The sequence below is a fragment of the Acyrthosiphon pisum genome, chromosome X (genome assembly GCF_005508785.2).
Source record: "Acyrthosiphon pisum isolate AL4f chromosome X, pea_aphid_22Mar2018_4r6ur, whole genome shotgun sequence".
Lineage (NCBI taxonomy): Eukaryota > Metazoa > Arthropoda > Insecta > Hemiptera > Aphididae > Acyrthosiphon > Acyrthosiphon pisum.
Window position 1 is genome coordinate 123,300,089 of NC_042493.1, and position 21,324 is coordinate 123,321,412.

Genomic DNA, 21,324 nt, shown 5'->3' on the forward strand with positions numbered 1-21,324 from the left:
CACAAACTTTGTCGAGCGCATAAATCAATTTCGAAACCAACAGTGACACCGCGGCGGCGACCCGTCGCACACGACAATGCACGCGCCACGTTGTAATAATATGCGCACAGTGTGCCCGTAATATACATTTATTATCTATAAGAACTATTATAATATTACATTGTACGACGTGTCGCGTGTGTGTATATAAATCGTCGGCAGAGGTTCGTGTGATAACAATATATTATAACAATATAATATTGTCGTCGTAACGGAGAACGAAAAAATAACCACCCGAATTCGCAGCCGGAGGCGGACGACTGGCAATTATTTTCGGCCCCGAAAATGTCCCATAACCCAAACGGAATAGTCACGCGAGTCGTACAATTTTTTTTTCCGGTGGAAGGCATAAGCCGGGACAAGACGAGATGAGAAAAAAATCGATCGTACACCGTGCGGGTACGAAAGCGCCGAAATCACAAACAATTTGCAGTGTGCGCTTCGGCTCCGGATAGGGTTGTAAAAAATGAAATAAAATATTTATTTTTTTTATTATATGTAGTATCCAAAAGTGTTAATAGTCATAAATTCGAAGCAAGTGAACGTTTTCAAAAGTGTCGGTTTATTGTATCGAATACTAACCGATAGGATAATATTATGCCGTTCATACAGAACAGCTGTTATAACTATTATCGTGGTAATTCATCAGCCTCGGTCGGATAAGTCAATCGTTGTCGATATTCTATGTGTGTAATCAGAGACCGTTTCTTTAATCGTCTATTTCAAGTAAAATTTTCAATTTTTAAATTTCAAACACAGAACCCTGTGGAATTATTACATTATTACTCTATCGTTTGCCAAACTTTGAATTTTAATCGACAAGGTAGTGCAAAAGTTCGTGTGATATAATATATTATAATATATAATATTTTCGTCGTAACGAAGAACGAAAAAACGACCACCCGAATTCGCAGCCGGAGGCGGACGACTGGCAATTATTTTCGGCACCGAAAATGTCCCATAAACCAAACGTGGGCTCGCAAGGAGTAGTCACGCGAATCTAAATTTTTTTTCTGTGAAAATCATAAGCCGTGACAATACGAGATGAGAAAAAAAATCAATAGTACATCGTGCGGGTACGAAAGCGCCGAAATCACAAAAAATCTGCAGTGTGCGCTCCGGATAGGAATGTAGAAACTCGTGAAATTTATTTGCTGGAAATGTTTCGTGAAAAATAAAAATTTAAAAAAATTGTTTACCATAGGAAGTAGATATCTAAAAGTGTTTATGGTCATATACTCGAAACAAGAGGACATTTTTAAAAGTCAGTTCGATTGTCAGTTTCGATTGTACCGAATACTAAAAAATGATTGACAATATGGATCCAGTTGATAAATTATAAGTTAACCGATAGCATAACATGGCATTCATACAGAAATGTTATAACCACTGTCGTGGTTAAGCCTCGGTCTGATAAGTCTTTCGTTGTCGATATTTTATGCGTGTAATCTCAATAACCATTTTTAATCATCTACTTCGAGTAGAGTGAAATTTTCAATTTTGAAATTTCAAGCGATTATTACTCTATCGATTAAATACGCCAAGCTTTTAATTTTAATAAAATTTTGTACGAATTATCTTACTGCGATAGATCCATAATTTGGCAATTTAGATTTTAGGTGCAAATTACCTACCTATATTAATTTTTAAAATCTTTTCACCTTGCTTCATAATATAAAATTAGTTGTAATTTGATATTGACGTGTACAGGACTTTGCGCGAATTATATCATGTAACATTTTTATGCGTCATACTATAGGATAGCCCTTTTTTTTACCCCCAGAAAAAGGCATCACTTTACTTTTTTACACATGCTCCAATAAGGTGTTCCCCAATGTTTTCAATTTCAAAATGTCTCTGGTCTCACCGTATTCCGCGTTCGGCATAGAAACAGAGGAGATCTGTACCTACTGCCATGCTTAATCCAACGGCCCAACAAATTGTATGATTTTTTTTTGTTGTAATATTTGATGTGAAATGACTAAAATGTGAGTTAACGATTATCGAAAAAAAAATACACACAATACACAACGATATTTTCATAGATATCTATGGATTTTCACGATTCAAATCTCGGATGCCCCAGTACCAGACACTAATTTATTTATTAATTATTAATTATCTGGATAAGACGTAGGTAGGCACCCGGATAATTTGTCTATAGATACCACAGAATTCAACTAACGCAAGTGTATTTTTTGAAATTTTGAATTAGTTCTATAATCAAAATATTATGCTTTTTGTGATCTTTTGAAAGGTTAGTAAGTCCTATATACGGTAAATTCGTAGATAGCAATGAGTAGGTATTATACTAACTCAAGTCCTAAACTATACGACAGGAGTATAGAAACGCATGTCCAGCGATTACACAATAAAAGTAGTACGAAATAATATGTTTGATGTAACTGTACAATATTGTAAGTCCGTTGCAACGAATTTCTTATGTTTTGTCTCTCCCGTAAAATTTGTTTTTTTGCGACTTGCGTTACTCGACTTCTGCGGTGCAGATATTAATACCACTCGACAGCCGACACAGCTCTCACGAATTTTCGCCATTCCTGCCGCCTCGGCATATTGATGATTGTCGAATATCTGACGATCGCACGACCCGGAATTCGTCATTCGCGAGTTGTATTTATTCGATTTTAATTTTTTTTTTTTGGCAAATTTTCCGAAACGCGACCGAATTATTACGGCGGTGCGTGAACGAAACGACATACCAGAGAATCGCTTTGAATTTATCGCCTACCGGACGGCCGACGACTGCACGCGCGCAACGTGGAGTAGTGTATTGAGTATATGGCTTCGAAATATTTGACATTCGCCGGGGCAAAAATGTTTATTATTAACGAAAAAAAACCCCCCGAATCGCCCGAATCGTTATCCCGCGGCCGTTCGAATACGCTCGAAAATGTTATATCATGGACGATAACGCGTTATTGCCGTGCTCGTGCGTAGGCCGCTAACAATATTATACTGTATACAGAGTGATTCGTCGAGAGTGCTCACCAACCGTGTTTTCGTTTGTGAACGAATTTATTCGATTATTGATTTTGGAGGATCTATTTTGTAAAAAAAAAAAAGGCAATACAAGTATTCGAAACCGAACGAATACATACCAGTACTCTAAACCGAAACCGAAACGGGCAATAATAAAAACCGTGATAGTCGAAACCGAAACTCGAAACTAAGTATACCTACAGATAAACACTGGTTTTCAAAATGTTATCGGTTTCGAGCCCATAAAGATCATATTATCGAACTCTTGAGATTTTCTGTACTATAATTCAAGTCCCCCTCCCTCACTACAACTTTAAATTATTTGGTGGATAATTTTTCTGAAAACTTCAACGCGTCGAATTCAAAATTTGAACAAATAGATTTTCAGTTACTTAACTATTATGTGCACCAAGGATAATATAGGTTTAGAATAGATATGGGGAATGGGGGGCTATGGATATTTGGAAAATTACTGTAGTCATTTAATATAATATTGATCTATCAGTATTTATAATTTATAAAAATAATTCAAGTATAACAAATACTTGATATGATATTACATTTCAAATGTTATAATATTGTTTATAATAGTTTTAGGTAATATAAATTTATATTAAAAATTCAAAATATAAAGGAAAACCCACACAAATACTAATATTGTGTGAAACTTTTAAATAACTGTGCCATTTTCTTCAACAAAATGTATCAGTAGAACAATTATATTGCTTAACTATATAGTTCTGGTTCAATTTACTTTACCATTTAAGAATATCTAACCAAAAATTTGATTACTTCAACTATACTATACTTGCCAACTAAAAATATCAAGTTTATATTTTTTTCCGTGAACGTTTAAATATATCTGAAAAACTACTCTTTCTGATTTTTAGTTAGATACATCGAAGTTTTTCAAAAAAATTTTCCAATAAACAAATTACAGTAAAATAATATGAGTTTCTCAAATTTTGAAAAATAGGAATCTCTATCGCCACGGACACACTCCTTACGCATAATACAACAAAATCTCAAGAATTTTAAAATGCTGTCTATTTTTTAAAAGTATAGGCATTTTTAAAAATTCCAAAAATCTTATTTTAATAAGTTCATCATCAAGTGAAAAAAAATGGGGTCACCCTGCTCGGCGAATCACTCTGTATGTTATAGTTTAAACGTAGAGATGGACGGCCGCGTATAAATTGAGTGCGAATCGAAAGAAATTTCCGCACTGCATGGTTCGAAATAACGTCAGCAATTTTGTTATTTTAAATCATCGAAAAACATAATATTCATGTTAAATGAATCAAAGGGTCACCCGTATGCCCACGCGTGGTGCGTGCATAATAAATATAAAATATGCATTCGTAGTATTAACCCAAAAGATGGGTTTCATTTTTTTTTCATGCAATTATTTACTTTTTTTAATGTGCTTTCCGAAGCGTACCTACTATATAATATATTATTCATAATGAATGAATAATTTATTTTCTGATTTTGTTAACGAAATGTTCTCTATTCCAAAACTTTCCTTTTTACATTTTTTTTCTATTTTACCGGGTAAAAGAACAGTAGGTAGGTACCTGATAATAATTTCATAAAGGATTTTACCAACGAATTAGACGGTTTGTGCAAAGATTGTTATTGAAAATACTTTTGCTAGTCAGTAAAATTTTAAAGGCATTAACAAAAAAGTATTAAAATCGTGTTGAGAGTATAGAATGTTGCTTAACGTTAACCGGTACTTTACCGAAACGCTTTTTTTTTATTCTCTCAAGAACATAAACCGGAACCGGATCAAGTATATCTTGACACACATACTATGTATTAAATATATAAATTAAAACACTTCATATAGTGACTTCGACCATAGAACTCTACCCCGATGACGCGGTCCGTAGTATATCCTCGGTAGTATGAGTGACACGCAACAATATTATGAATGAACGAGATACAAATGAAATAATATGTCTAACTATTTAACGCATAATATATTAATATAAACGTACCGTACCCATTGTAAGAAATCGAGATCTCTAATTGGCCGTATTGCGTTTGTCATAACATTATAAAACGATCAACATTCAATGTTTTCAAATTATTATTGTTTCCGTTGCATAACACATTATTGTTTTGATTGTTTGACATGAATTATGTATAATATTCAATAAAATATGACTTATCCGACGTCATTTGAATACGAAATTATCAAAGGTAATGACGTTAATATTCTTCTGAAATGTGATGCAAAACCTGCAGATCTTTCATAGAAAATTTACAAGCTTATTATTTGTTATTTTTATATTATTTTTCTCAATTTGATGTAGGTAACGTATAATTAATGAAAGTTTCGAATTTTTAAATCAATCAATCAGTTTATTAACTTTAACAATTTTACGAAAATTTTTTTTTTAATATTTAGAGGTCACTAGTGTAATAGCTATTACATATCAGCATTTTAGAGAATTTTCTTGTATTTTTGTGCTATAAATTCATATTTTAAGCACCAACGTTCGGGCCCTATACTTTACAATGTTTGTAAATAAGTGATCGGAACGTTTACGAATGATGACGCCCGAAGAATATTACAATATACAGTGGAACAGTGGTTGGTTAGACATACCTATAGTGAAACATTGTACTGAATCGTCTTATTGTTGTCAGAATTTTAATTGATTATAATATTCGCCGGATGAGTCCCGTTTTGGATATTTTATCATTAAAACGTTACATTATTACAATATCATAATATCAGTGATCGGAATTAGAATGCGTTTCGTTCACATTCATATCGACGAGAACGTCAATCGTTTTCCCCCGAACAGACCGTGACATTTAAAGAAATCCGTGATACTTCTGAACACATGAATTTAAAGGATGGAGGGCGGACACATGGATCTACGGTAGATATCAGTACCGAGCTTGTATACAAAACTGATATTGTGAATGCAGTACAGTTATAGCACAACAGTGAATTGTCTACTGTTGAACGGTTTATTTAAAATAACTTAAAATAATCGTGTGAATAAATTAGATAGTTTGTACAAAGATTGTTGTTCCAAATACTTGTCTAAGTCAGTAAAAGTTTAAGGGCATTAAGAAAAAATACATAAAACCATAATATTATAAATATACGACTTGGCTTAGCGACTCACACGAGTCACGCGAGTCACATTTACAGGTTTGCAGGGATTGCGACCGAAATTAAAATACAGTTATTTTAACCGGAACCTTTTGAAAATATCGGACCTTACCTAAACCCTTTTTTGGTTTTCTCAAGAACCTAGACCGAAACCGAAAAAGTATCGCTTAACATACCGAGTATCAAATACATAAATTAAAAACAAGTAATATGTACGTATATACTTGTCACAGTAACTTTGAGCATCGAACTCAATCCCGTTGGGACATCAACGCGGTCCGTCATATAGTAGTGAGTAGTAGATGGACGTGACACAATATTATGAATGAATAAGATAATAATGAAATACTATGCCTAACTGTTTAACGGTTAAGAATATAATATTGAACATGGTGAAACACACATATTAAACAAACAAGAGAGAATCAGTTATAATATTTTTAAAGCATTTGAGTGATAATCATAATGTTCAGAATAATCAAATACCTATCTCACTACCTGGAAAATTGGTAAATACCCAACAACCTACTTCCGTTCCAAGAGGACCATCCTCCGCGAGCTCATTCCGTTACCGCGGTACCATTTGAGCATACCATACTTAGATAGATACACATGAGAAACAAAGAGCCTAATTAGCTGTAATACCGTATTATTTTCGTGATAACATTAAACAATCATCAATATTCAATGTTTTCAAATTATTATTTTTAAATTATTTTTTTTTTTCATTACATTTTATTATTTTGATTATTTCACATGTATTTAATAAAATATCCGACATCGTTTGAATAAGAAATTATCAAAGGGGATGATGTTAATATTCTTCTAATATGTGATGCAAAATCTTTGAAAGATATTAATGTGTGGGTTGCTAAGTTTGGTAAACACGTCTATTTACATCGGGACGTGTAAACCCGTAACCACGGGATTCTAAACCGTCTACGAATTTTGCGTTCCTAAGTATTTCATATTGTATTTAATGAATAATGTATCAATAGATCCACGAATATATCAACACACTCACGTGAGTGAATCAAATTATTTCATAAAACATTTTTATATAGGAAAACCCGCATACGCATAAAGACAATATATAATTAAGTATTAGAATAATTTTACATATGACGTTTAGAATGGTTAGTGAAATAAAATTACTAATCAGCCTTATATGACATCAGAACGACTAAACATAATCGGGTACGGCTTCTCTCCCGTGTGAGTCCTCTGATGTAATGTTAGGCTACTGATTTTAGAGAAAGATTTATCACATACGTCGCAGGGGTACGGCTTCTCTCCCGTATGCGACCGCTTGTGAACCGTTAGTTGACCATTGCTACTGAACCATTTGTCGCATATGTCACACGGGTACGGCTTCTCTCCCGTGTGAGTCCTCTGATGTAATGTTAGGTTAATCATTTGAGAGAAAGATTTATCACACACGTCGCACGGGTAAGGCTTCTCTCCCGTATGAGTCCTCTGATGTATTGTTAGGCTACTGATTTGAGAGAAAGATTTATCACATACGTCGCACGGGTACGGCTTCTCTCCCGTATGCGACCGCTTGTGAACCGTTAGTTGACCATTACTACTGAACCATTTGTCGCATATGTCACACGGGTACGGCTTCTCTCCCGTATGCGACCGCTTGTGAACCGTTAGTTGACCATTACTACTGAACCATTTGTCGCATATGTCACATGGGTACGGCTTCTCTCCCGTATGAGTCCTCTGATGTGTTGTTAGGCTACTGATTTGAGAGAAAGATTTATCACATACGTTGCACGGGTACGGCTTCTCTCCCGTGTGAGTCCTCTGATGTGATGTTAGGTTAATCATTTGAGAGAAAGATTTATCACACACGTCGCACGGGTAAGGCTTCTCTCCCGTGTGAGTCCTCTGATGTAATGTTAGGTTAATCATTTGAGAGAAAGATTTATCACATACGTCGCACGGGTACGGCTTCTCTCCCGTATGAGTCCTCTGATGTATTGTTAGGCTACTGATTTGAGAGAAAGACTTATCACATACGTCGCACGGGTACGGCTTCTCTCCCGTGTGAGTCCTCTGATGTAATGTTAGGTTAATCATTTGAGAGAAAGATTTATCACACACGTCGCACGGGTAAGGCTTCTCTCCCGTATGCGACCGCTTGTGAACCGTTAGTTGACCATTGCTACTGAACCATTTGTCACATACGTCGCACGGGTACGGCTTCTCTCCCGTATGAGTCCTCTGATGTATTGTTAGGCTACTGATTTGAGAGAAAGACTTATCACATACGTCGCACGGGTACGGCTTCTCTCCCGTGTGAGTCCTCTGATGTAATGTTAGGTTTCTCATTTGAGTGAAAGATTCATCACACAGGTATAGCTTCTCTCCCGCGTGAGTCCGCTTGTGAACCATTAAGTCGTCATCCGAATTGAACCGTTTGTCACATGCGTCACACGGATATTGCTTATCGGCCACACGCTTCCTCCCAATACATGTGAGTTTGTCCATGGAGTGCTGTTGATTCTACTGCAAATCTCACAGTCATCTAATACAATTTCTTCTAGTAAATGGACCTGCTTAATAATATATTCACGGATTAACAGGTAAACGACTTTTGACTTTATTATAATATTATGTTATACAAAATCATGTATGTTTTGGTTACCAGGTTATCCTAGTAACCCATTTACAGTCGATTAGAATTGTTGGACATAGTCAGGTTTTCAAGCCAGTATTTTTTGTATTATTATTTAATTATTTAAATTGATAAATTATAATACAGAAGTATTGATCGTAAACTTTGAATATATATATATATATATATATTATATATATCAGGGTAACAATCTCCATACGACAAAGTTTCTAATAATTAAATAGTAATTACACTAATTAGTGTAATAGATTAAAAATACGAAAAGATATAGGGGAGGGGAAAGAATAATAATAAATTATAAAAATAGTTGGAACAATATATATTAAAAAGGAGAGTGTCATATTATGGGTATATGACATGGCTGTTCTGATATTATTTAACTTTGATTAGTGATTTTATATCTTCATTTTAAAGGAAATACCTATTCGTATAATTATTCTACTACTTTATTGTGTATCGTCACCATATAGGACCTTTTACGGATATTTATAACAACCCAACCCTATGAATCAATGTACGAGCCTACGATTAATATGTAAGTACTGTTGTACGTGGTAGACAGTATTAAGTTTAGTGGAAATAAATAATTAACGAGTTGATTTGGTGAGTAGTACAAGATAAGTAACGAAGCTTATACCGAAGGGGTTCGAATGACCTAATATACATACAAGTGTGAATGCATTTATTTTAATGCCAAAGAATATATTGTAGTGCATACTGGCGTGGACGTTGTGTCTTGAGGCACCTCTGGAACTCACTGCCTTCCCTCGACGGACTGGCGGACTAGACTGATCTGACTGAAATGGTGAGCTCTGTCGATTTTGTCATATCCATGTAAAGAACGATTTTTGTGTAATCCCTTCCTTGTCGGTGTGTATCGATTGAACGTAACATTAAAGTATTGATGTGTTTATGATTTTACTTTTTGCGGCGTGACAAAGGTGTCGCTGTGTTTAATTTATTGTGTTCTTTTTACTAAACGTCTGATTGGATAGGTCTTGAAGTATAATATATTAATTTGAGTTATAATGCGTTCATGATTTTATAATGTGAGTGTCGTCTGGCGCCGTTGATAATTGATTGTGTTGTTTTTACTAAATGTTTGATCAGAGAGGCATTAAATAGTAAATATTATATTTATGTGTTGAATGTGTCACTTGTGTAGTTGTGTATATAAGGAATGTATATATAATATATATATATATATGCATAATATATATGTATATGTATATTGAATCACCCCACATCTCACATGGCTCGTAGTTATTCCGTGTTTTTATTTAAGTATAGAAATATAATATATTGCATTAGTAACTACTAGAAATATTTAATATAGGTATGTAAAACATATAAATAAAGACTAGTCGTTTATTATATTTCAAAGTTTATAGTCACACACTTACATTATGCAAATGCGTTGGTTAATTGTATCAAATATTAATAAATAATTAATGAATAAACGAATACAAATAAAAAAACTTCATCTACTTATAAAACATATTTTGGACTTAAATATTTTCAATTTCATTTGAGAACCCTAAGCACATAGGTGGGTAATACATTTGCCAAATACTATATGCACGTATTTCTTTTATATCGATTGTATTCTGTACACTAACTTTTTAGATTTAATTTAAGTATAATGTCATCTATCATTGCAAATTGAATTTTTGGCTGTTTTATTCAAATTAATACAACATTATTATTATTTTGTGTTCGTAAGCAACTCTACTAATACCTGTTACAGCCATGCAGAGCTGCAGAATGCATTCTTCCACTGTTATAGTGAAAAATCACTCAATACTTCTATAGGTAGGTACTTACAGTGTATATAGACACACTACAGAACACTCCTGAAAATAATCCTTTGAAGCACTAAACATTTATATTCGATTTCCGTAGGAAAATCACTTCAATATATATTTATTTTTGTTGTCAAGATATTATGACGTACTCGAGCAGTTATGTTTGTAATCGAATTAATCATTATTTATACGTTGATGGTATCGTCACTACAGAGGCATTGCATATTTCAAAAATGTTGATGCACTATAATATTGTTTTAAATATTATTGCCATTATATTATCTGTTATCGCTTTGTTTACTATTGCAAGTTATCTACTGTCGTTTTCTTTTTTTAACTAAAAAGTTATATCTAAAAGTACTAAAAATTTATCTTTTTTTTATCTAGATAAAAATTATTTATCTTTTATCTTTGTCTAGATAACTTTTTGTCGTATTACTTTTATTTTCGTCCGGATAAAAAAGTGTTTATCTAGTATTAACTAATCTGATCCACAATATAATATAACATTATATTGTATTAATATCGACAAAAGCTATAATCTGACGAGCCGTCCGAAACGGAATATTATAATATATATGTCTACAATCATGCAGTTTATCTGTAGTTACGATACAATAATTCGATAAACAAAAGTTTAATTGGTTTTTTTTTAGTTACCTGCCTACCGATCCGCATAAATATTTATTTAGTTATATTATAATTCGTAAAAACACGTTGAAAAAATCATCAAACATCGTTAAAAGTTTTTAAGATTTTCGGATAAAGTTTTCACGCGGTAGGCGCATATCTATATTCTATCCGTTAAAATGACATTGTTGACACGTCATAGTAGTTAGTTTTTTTTTAGCTTAAGTATTTATAGTAATATAATGTAAAGCGTAAAAAATGCGGCCATATACCGGTTAAGAATTTTTTTCTCGCCGTGTCACACAATTTACTATTATAATATTACAACGCCACCCATTTTTTTCTTGTTTCGTCGGGATGTTTGCATCTTTTGGCGGACCCTTTGACTGTTTGATTTATTTATTTTTCTGAATGTTTAATATAAATAATGATATAAGCGATTCCAAGCGAGACTCGGTTTGTATGAGAATTCATTATTTTATGAAAGAATGTTTCGCAACAACTACGCGATGCTAATATATTTAATAAACGGCGAGCACTTCAATAGTCTTCACGCGCGGCGACGATATTATAGTTTATAAACCATTACGAAACGACCGAATCGGTTTCACGAGGGGAAAAACGGACGTGTCGTACATTTTAGCGATATTTCCAGATTTTCCATTACGATATTATTATATTGAAAACGAGAAAAATTTAAGTTGGAAGAAAGTGGGCAAGTGGGCAAGTCCCGCAGCTCTGTTGTACTTGTACAGTAGCACGTGTCGAGTGGATGGCACTGTAATTGTTTAATTACATAAAAATTTAATTGTTATGGCAAATGATCTGCGTTATTATAATATGAGACATCGTTTTATTTGGTACCTTTGTCCGTTAAGATTTTACACGTTGGACGAATTGATTTCTATTACCTACTCAGTGTAGTCGACAGGTGTACCTTTATTTTTTTCATTTTTACTTTAGTTAAATATTTTTTTTTCAATTTTATCTGCAAAACACAAACATAAAAATTGACCAAAATATTTGAGATAAGGTTGCAAAAAAAATAAAATAAAACTACTTATCTCATATTATAATTAAAACTGCAACACAGGCTATCTCAACAGAGCGTCACAATTAACAGTGTAACTGCTGTCTTATAACTCACACGGCTCGACAACACGACTTAATTTGCCTATCTCAACACAGTATTTAAAAATAACACTTTGATGTAGGTACCTATATGAATAAATTCACTTAAAATATGAAATAAACCACAAGTGTGTTCAGTAATTATTTCTCATTTTTATATTTTATATAATTTTCCACATTTTGATAGAACGTATATTTGTAAATCGTAGTTGTTAATTTTTAAATCAATACAATATCACATTATTAACATTACCGGTTTTATGAAAACTTTTTTTAAGCATTTAAAAGGCCGTTATTACGTTTAAGAACTTTAGGGAATTTTTTTGTATTTTTGTGTCACAAATGTATTTTTTAGGCATCGGCATTCGGCCCCAATATTTTAATATATTATATAACGATTGTAAAAATGGTCGAAACGTTTGCGACTCATGACGCCAGAACAATATTACAATATTCAGTGGTACTTAGTATATCTCAACATACCTACTATGTGTCAAATATATAAATTAAAACACTTAACATAGTGACTTCGATCATAGAACTCTACCCCGTTGACGCGGTCCGTGATATATCCTCAGTAGTATGAGTGACTCGCAATAATATTATGAAAGAATAAGATACGAATGAAATACAATGTCTAACCGTTTAACTGTTATAAGCATACCGTACGCTGCTAGAGACCTTTTGTAGTACAAAGGTGGGCATCAACTAGTTAAAAAGTTAAAGTTATGATAAAAGTTCTATAAAATTATTTTTTTAAATTTATAAATGAGACACATTCACTATTTATGTGATTTACATACTGATTAAAAAAAAAAAATAGATTAACTTTTTTAAACTGAGTTAAGTTAATATTTTTTTCTATATTAACTTTTAAACTATCGAGTTGAATTTATAATTTGTTAACTGTTAAATTTTAACTCATCGATCTTGTGCCCTCTTAACTTAACTTAACTTGAGTTAATTATTTTCATTAACTTGCCCACCTTTGTTGTAGGATATTGAGATCTCTAATCGGCCGTATTGTGTTCGTGATAACACTATAAAACGATCAACATTCAATGTTTTTTAAATTATTATTGTTTTTGTTGCATTACACATTATTATTATATTGATTTTTTGACATGTATATTCAATAAAATATGACTTATCCGACGTCATTTGAATATCTACGAAATTATCAAATGCGATTACGCTAATGATCTTCTGAAATGTGATGAAAAACCTGCAGATCTTACATAGAAAATTTACAAGCTTATTAGGAATTTGTAATTTTTATATTTTATATTATTTTCCACGATTTGACATTAACAGTTTAACGAGAATTTTTTTTTTTTAATATTTAGATGTCAATATTACGTAGGTATTATAATTTTGGGAATTGTCTTGAATTTTTATGTTATAAAAGCATATTTTAAGCACCAAAGTCCTATATTTTATAATGTTTGTAAATAAGTGATCGGAACGTTTACGAATGACAACACCCGAAGAATATTACAATATTCAGTGGAAGCAGTGGTTGGTTACACATACCTATGGTATAACATTGTTCCGAGTCGTCTTGTTGTTGCCAGAATTTTAATTGAATATAATATGCGTGGGATGAGTCCCGTTTTTGATATTTTATTATTAAAACATCACAATATCATAATATCGACGTTCGGCATTATAATTCGTCCACGTTCATAATATCGACGAGTGAATAGTCGTGAACGTAACTCGTTTATTTTCCCTCAAATAGACCGTGAAATTGAAAGAAATCCATGAACACGTGAATTTTATACACGTCTTGGACGTCCGAACTGGGTTATTTTTTACGCACGCGTCTCCAACTCACCCCTTCGCCGCCATTGGAATTAAAAACAAAAATAATTTTTTAGCAAATATTTAACATAATATTATTATTGTGCGTGCACGATGACATTTGTAATTTGCATGCTTTTCATTTAGGCATGATATCCAACGAATGGACGAAATACTTCGAATCTACCAAATTTTGTCTTCAATATTTAGGATGTATTTTCAAGGCTGATTATTTTCGTCTCTCGCGCTGGCCTGTGCCCGCGTGCTTATAAGGAAAACGGATTTTTTGAGGCAACGGATAACGATAGAGTTTCGGGACCGGTCCGCTGCCGTTCAAATACGTAGTGTTATTTACAGTCTAAATATTGGATGGGAACAAAGTTTGGGAATACGAATTTTCAATGTGTTGTGGTTTAGGTGGTTCAAGGAAGGTGTGGAAAATGTAGGAAAAAAATCATAAAATAAAAATCCATGAAAAAAATATCTACGGGAAAAATAACCCAAGTGAAAAAAGTCAAATAAACATTAATAAATATATATAAAAAAAAAGCTGGTAAGTGGATGTCGCTCTACTGTACAGTAGGTTACAAGTGGGTCAATGTATAATTGATTGTATTAAACTTGAATTCAATGATATTAATATCATTGTATAAGAAAAACGATTCTGAACGGAGACTGTTTGTCAGTCTAGATATTTTATCATGTAAGTTGAATTAATATTATAATATTATAATTTTTTATTCGTTTCTATGGCGATAAACAAAGGGTTAGAAATTAAATTCCAATTTTTAGCGTTTTTTCGTAATATTTCGGTGATTTTTCCCGTGGCATTAAATTACTATTGAGAAAATCGAAAAATGACCTCTCTAAAGTCTATCTTGATCCAATTTTCTAAAAGATAAAGTACTGTATTATATTGAAATCAAAGCACTCCTTCTGGTAGAAATTTTGTATGCAGAATATAAAAAAAAAAAAATAATAAACACCATTGTAAAACCAATAGCTCCCTCGCTCCGCTCAGAATCTAAAATCAAAGTTTTAAATAAATTATTATTTTTAATCTTGATCATAGTTCGCCGTGAAATGTAAAAGAGAAAAAAGCAAAGGGAAAAACCAAATTAATCGTAAGCCAACGTAAGTCTAATATAACTTAGTTTATTATCTAGCTCATACTGCAACATGTACAATAATATTGTACATTTAAAAAAGAATCACCCTGTACAAAGTTTATACGTTATCTAGGTGTAAGACATAATTCAATTGATTTCAAGATAATATGTAGGTAAGTTTCTTCAAAAAATACCATATTTTTGTTTAATTTGTGGCATTTGTCGGCATTTTACCGAAGGAAACTCCCTGTCTTTGGTTGAGATAGAACTTTTTCATAAACTTCTTTCAATCTCACACATCTATCTCCAGAGTTAATACATTCATTAACTATGTATCATATTTCATATTTTTCCTACAGTGGAAATCATCAATAATTCCAATAAAAATAACCCCAAATTTTGTTTTTAAGTTTACAATATTTTGAGTTGGTTATGGTCGGTTAAAAATAACACTTATTATATTGTAAATTTCACAATTTTATTTTAACAAAAATTGTGTAAAGTACTATAGTACTACAGAAAAATGTCGGTGCGTTTAAAATTACGTCCCAGACGTGGTCAAAAATTACAAACCTGGCTGGGGTGGGTACAATTTTTTTATTAATTTTTTTTATCTAATCTCCTCCCCTCCCACCTAATTTTAGACATCACGTCTGAATAAAAATTACGACAGTTACGAAAGACAGTATGCTAAGTTGCTAATTTGTATCTAATTGAAAAAAAATTTTAATAATATAGAACCCCACGAGTTGATAATAATATGGTATGTAAAATATATTATGATGTAATGATTGGTTATCGTATACAAATAATGAATTATAACGAACAATATGAATACGTACATTTTTTTTTTATGTTGAGTACTTAATAAAATATATTGTATTCCTTTGAAGAAATACGAACGTTTGATGAATAATGCATTATAGTCGGGAAACGAACAAAGGACCTATTATAGAACGATCGGTTAAAATACAATTGAACATATGTATTATTATTATTATTATTATTATTATTGATATAGGCGTACTCTTCGGTCTTATACAAGTCTATAAAACGATTCTTTTGGAGGTAAACAATCCATTTTTTTGTAAAAGTTTTAATGTTTTTTTTTTTAGAGAGAATTTGATTCTGTTACAAAATATCAACAATTTCGAATGATAAAAGATTTATATATTTTTTAAATCTAATATTGTACATTTTCGTTTACGTCATAACCCCAAGTACAATATTATTATTTCGATTATTTCAATCGGTATAGAAATATTATCATAAAATTTGAATTTCGAACGAGTATTGTCGTTGGCTAGGTAATTAATTATTAATATTAATCAATGTTTAGGTGAGCGGAGTGAAGTGGAACGCGGGGGACACTCTGAAAAATATAGATTCATCGGTCTTGATCTATCTTTATGTTATGTTTATGACTTGAATACTTACAAGGAAAAACCACTAATATAACAACTTACTATTAAAGTCAATAAAATTATTTATCGATTTTTAAATCAAAAATGTACAACTCTTAATGTTATAATACGTGGTTTCGATTTAAATTTGAATTTTAAAACATGTTTTAATCGAGAAAACAATTTATTATTCTATAAATATTTTAATTTATAATAGATATTTAATGTAAAGAATTTTAAGATTATTTGGGTAAGCTGTATAGATCTATATAAACGTAAGGATTTAATTTATATATCAGATCATGAATTTAATATTGGATATAAGTAGAACGTAAACGTTATCCGATTGCCGAATTGTCTTTAAGTTTTTAGACGAAAAAGTGTTCTGCATTAACCGTTTTAATAGTTTAAAATTATTCAAAACATATTTGAAACACTTATCAAAACAATAATAGATGTATAAGAAAGGTTAAACATTTATAAGTAAATAAAAAAATGTAATTACTATTAAATTGGATATTTTTTTATGAACATAAAATCGTTTTCTAAAAGTGATAAGAACTCGCTCCCCCGGCACAAGTGACGATGCTTTAAGGTGGTTCTGCCACCATATTGTATTCCATATTTCCATTGTTAATTTATGAATGATTTTTTTTTTTCGTTTGTTATTGTTGCAATAAAGTTATTATTATAATTAGTTATTTGAAATGTTGTTTTAATAGTATTTTTCATAATAGGTCGGTGAAATTAAATTATTCGATTGGTGGAAAATATAAAATGATAACAACTAACAAACATAATAACATAATATAATATTGAACTTGTAATATTGTTCTCTCGGTTGTTAAAAAAAAAAAATAAGAAATGTCCTATAACTTTTGTGAAAGTACAACGATGGACGAGAAATTAACTAAAATAAAAATAATTTTAAAATCGTTAAGACTTTTTGAGGCGATGAGAGTGTTTGGATAGGTACCAACTCCAAAAGGAATCACTCAAATTAAATATAAATTATAATTTAATAATATTGTCACTAACGGGGCGCGCAGCCATTACAATATTATAATAATGCCATTATATACACTTACTGCAAATAATATAACACTATTATAGTTAATTCCATAAGACGTCACAAAAAATCACTAATTTCACACTCCGCAAAGCTGACGCAGTCGACGTCACAGTCGCAGTCTCGCAGACGACATAATGTTATTCTATCGTGAGGTTATATTAGTTATAACTAAATGGTTTGCATATTTGTGAATATTTTAACAAAAAAGCAGACAATTATACCGAAAAAAAAAGATCATAAGTATATAGGTACCAGATTTTTATATCAAAAATATTTTACGATTCGAAGAATATTCAATTTGTTGTACTTCTTAAAACGTTATTTAGGTACTTGGTTTGCAATCTATTGACGATTGAAAATTAAATTAAAATTTAACAAATCACATTATTTTTTGTACTGCATGTCTCATGATATCTGTGCTATAATATATATATAATATATTTTACATTTTAATTTTTGTTTATAAGAGTTTTAATAAAATTAATAAATAATTAACACTGTAAAATTCAAAATTTAACCTTGCATGTTCATTTATTTTTTTCATGCCTATTTTGACTTTTTTTAGTGCATGTTTGCATGTTTACAATTTAAAATGCATATCAATTCGGTCTTAAGTCATTACTATTAGGTAATGCGGTTTGGATTAAATTTTTTTTTCTATATTAGGTCAAACACGCGACACTCGGCTCTTTTTTTATGGCCCATTGATATCAAAATTAATTATCGATCAATTGAAAAAAAAAAAATATTAAAAAAAAGTCATACGATTTCTCTTTCGTGTCACAACTATGTTAGTGAGAAGTATATTGTGTTGATTTTCCGTCTTATCTTCTAATAAACCATACGCATAATATGAGTATAAAATATCATTATATGCACTATTTCCCTAAAGTTGACAAAATATGCAAATATACAATTTTTATTTTTCCATTTTAAAACTCATCGTTGTATAGCTCAGCTTGGTCCAGACCATATTATAGAATAATATTGTACAACTTCCAGCCCTAGTAATAAATATGATACATTTAGGCACTGACGGCACCACGTATTTTGGGGCACTGGGCAATATTTTTGGTGGACCCTTGATGGTTATGGACATCTGGTCTGAATGGTAAATACTTATGCATACTTGATATTTTGTTTTATTTGATAGCTGACAATCTTTAGACACTTTTCCGATACCATTATCAGTTAACAGTAGTGATATATTTTATTATTCCTAATCGACGATTTATTTAAATATATACAATGTATTAGATATTGATATTAAAATTAAAATATTCTTATTGCATTTAATATATAATTAGATTCTGAGCCGAGCGAAAGAATGTATCGATTTTACAATTATGTGTGTTTTTTTTCTGTCTGTCAGTAACATTTTTGTTGGTAAAAATGCTACGATTTTCGAGATCAGCATCCTTTCATTCTGATGGAACAGTTAATCAAGTTGGTACTTTTGGAAGGTAAAAATTTCAAATTCCAAGTTGTTTTAAAAAGCATCAAGTAATCTTTGAAAAAAACTCATCTCATAAAATCATGAAAAATAAATAAGTAGACACGGGGCCTCTCTAACCACGATGCCCCGGGCATTTTCACGGAGTGCCCCGCCCCCCCCCCCTTAGCGCCGCCACTGCGTTTAGGTAGGTACATAATGACGTACTGTTTCGATATAATCTTTATATAGATACAAAATAAAATACAGACATAAAACGGCCGTATTTAGACTTTTTACACATTTCAAAAACTCGAACACGCGCAATGCTCGATAATATTATCATCGTTAATATTATTCGTACGAATCGAATTTTAGAATAATATATTCGATACTTATACATTTTACTCTATTATACATTTACACGTATTTTAAAATACCGGCTATATTTTATATTTACACACCTGTTGGTTTATGTACAATAATTATTATTTTGCTGCTCGTATCATTAATATTATACAAGTGTTATTGGTGTAAATCATAAATTAAAACCATTAATATTAATGTCGACGTGATCGATTTCAGAAAACAGTTGGATAGGTACAGGTTACAACCGACACAAAAGAGAAATGGTTTGCCAATTTGCCGAATATAACGTGCCTATAGGTTAGGTTAGGTTACCGATAAATTGCTCATCTCCGCGTGAAAGTACGACCTGCTCGAAGTGAAATTTAAAGTAAACGACAACTGTTGATATCTCGTAAATAGTCAACGGACGCGGCTGCCAGCCAACGGTCATTTAGTGCAGGTGACAACCACAAAAATCATACGATAACCGAATAACCTAAGCACTGAAAAGATATTTTATAGTGTGGTTAGCATTTTGAACACACGCCTTATAGTGCGACAACTGCAATGTGGTAAGATCGAGGAAAATTTATTTTCTTGGAGTATTTCATTTATTTTATCTAAAAGTGTATAATATTTGTAAACATACAGTGAGAGAACGTCTTTAAGAGATTATGGTTTGGTTTATCGAATACTAATGAATTTTAGCAAATAGGGGCGGATTTAAAAGTCATAAATTAACCGATGGCTGAGACGCGATTGAGCATAAAACACCTCTCTTGCGACACGAACGATCAAAATTGTCGGTGTATCGAAGGAAATTAAAATACAAAAGAAAACCTACATGATTGAGCATAAAAACTCTGAAACGTTGCCATTTTCAATTCTGAACTGATCATTTATTACTGGTACACCTCCGTCTTAAAAGATTATTTTTTTTTCGTCCCCCAATTAATCCATATTAATTGTATGAATTCACTAGGGCCAATTCCTTGCCCGTTTCTGATAAAATAATTATTATATTTTGCATAATAAAAAAAAAAATAGAAACTAGGTAGGTTATACGCACTTATATGAAAAGCGCCTTATATGTGACACGACTATAGTTGATCGAACGCTGATATTATTTCTATAATCATTTTGGAATTGTATCTTGATTATTTTATATTTTCCATCAATGCTAAATGTTTAAAACGTCGTGGAACTTTATTTCTTCGGAACTAATTTATTGATCGATAACATTGTCGATAAAACTGGGTGGGGGGGGGGGGCTCGGCTCATGGCTAGCGTCCGATATCACAATAATACGTGAAAATAATAAATTACAAAATATTGGCAACATGGAATAAAATATTCTAAGCTCAACCGTGTTTATAAAAATGTATATGCTCAATCGTTTTATGCTCAATCCTGCTTTACCATAACCGATGGTGCATCAATCAATTATATATACCACTTGCACATCATTTTGAACCATCACCATAGTAACTCACCTACACCTTGGTTGAAAAGTCATCCGTTATCGATTGTTTTTTTTTTTTTTTTTTGGATTTAAACAATAACCATTTCTAAATTTCTAATCCTCTATAACCAAATACGTTAAAAAGAAAAAAAATTACATTTTTTGTACGCAATACCGTTTAAGTATTTCAACGAGAGTGTAACCTTCGGTTTTAAATCCGAATTCAAATTCAGAAATACCGTGTTGAAGTGACGGGCTTACAGAAATTTGGATTTCTGCGGCAGTCAACTATAAATTCGATTACGAC

General features: G+C 31.8%; 2 protein-coding genes across 2 annotated transcripts in view; one reads left to right on the forward strand and one right to left on the reverse strand.

The window, feature by feature from the left end:
* Nucleotides 1-21,324, forward strand: part of LOC100570077 (phospholipid transfer protein C2CD2L) — a gene marked incomplete at its 3' end in the record, with an annotated part of 128,466 nt that overhangs the window by 42,064 nt on the left and 65,078 nt on the right.
* LOC115035116 (zinc finger protein 271-like) lies at nucleotides 920-13,180 on the reverse strand. The gene has a single exon (XM_029492771.1). It carries the CDS (start codon nucleotides 8,672-8,674, stop codon nucleotides 7,340-7,342), a length of 1,335 nt encoding a protein of 444 aa, XP_029348631.1. The 5' UTR covers nucleotides 8,675-13,180; the 3' UTR covers nucleotides 920-7,339.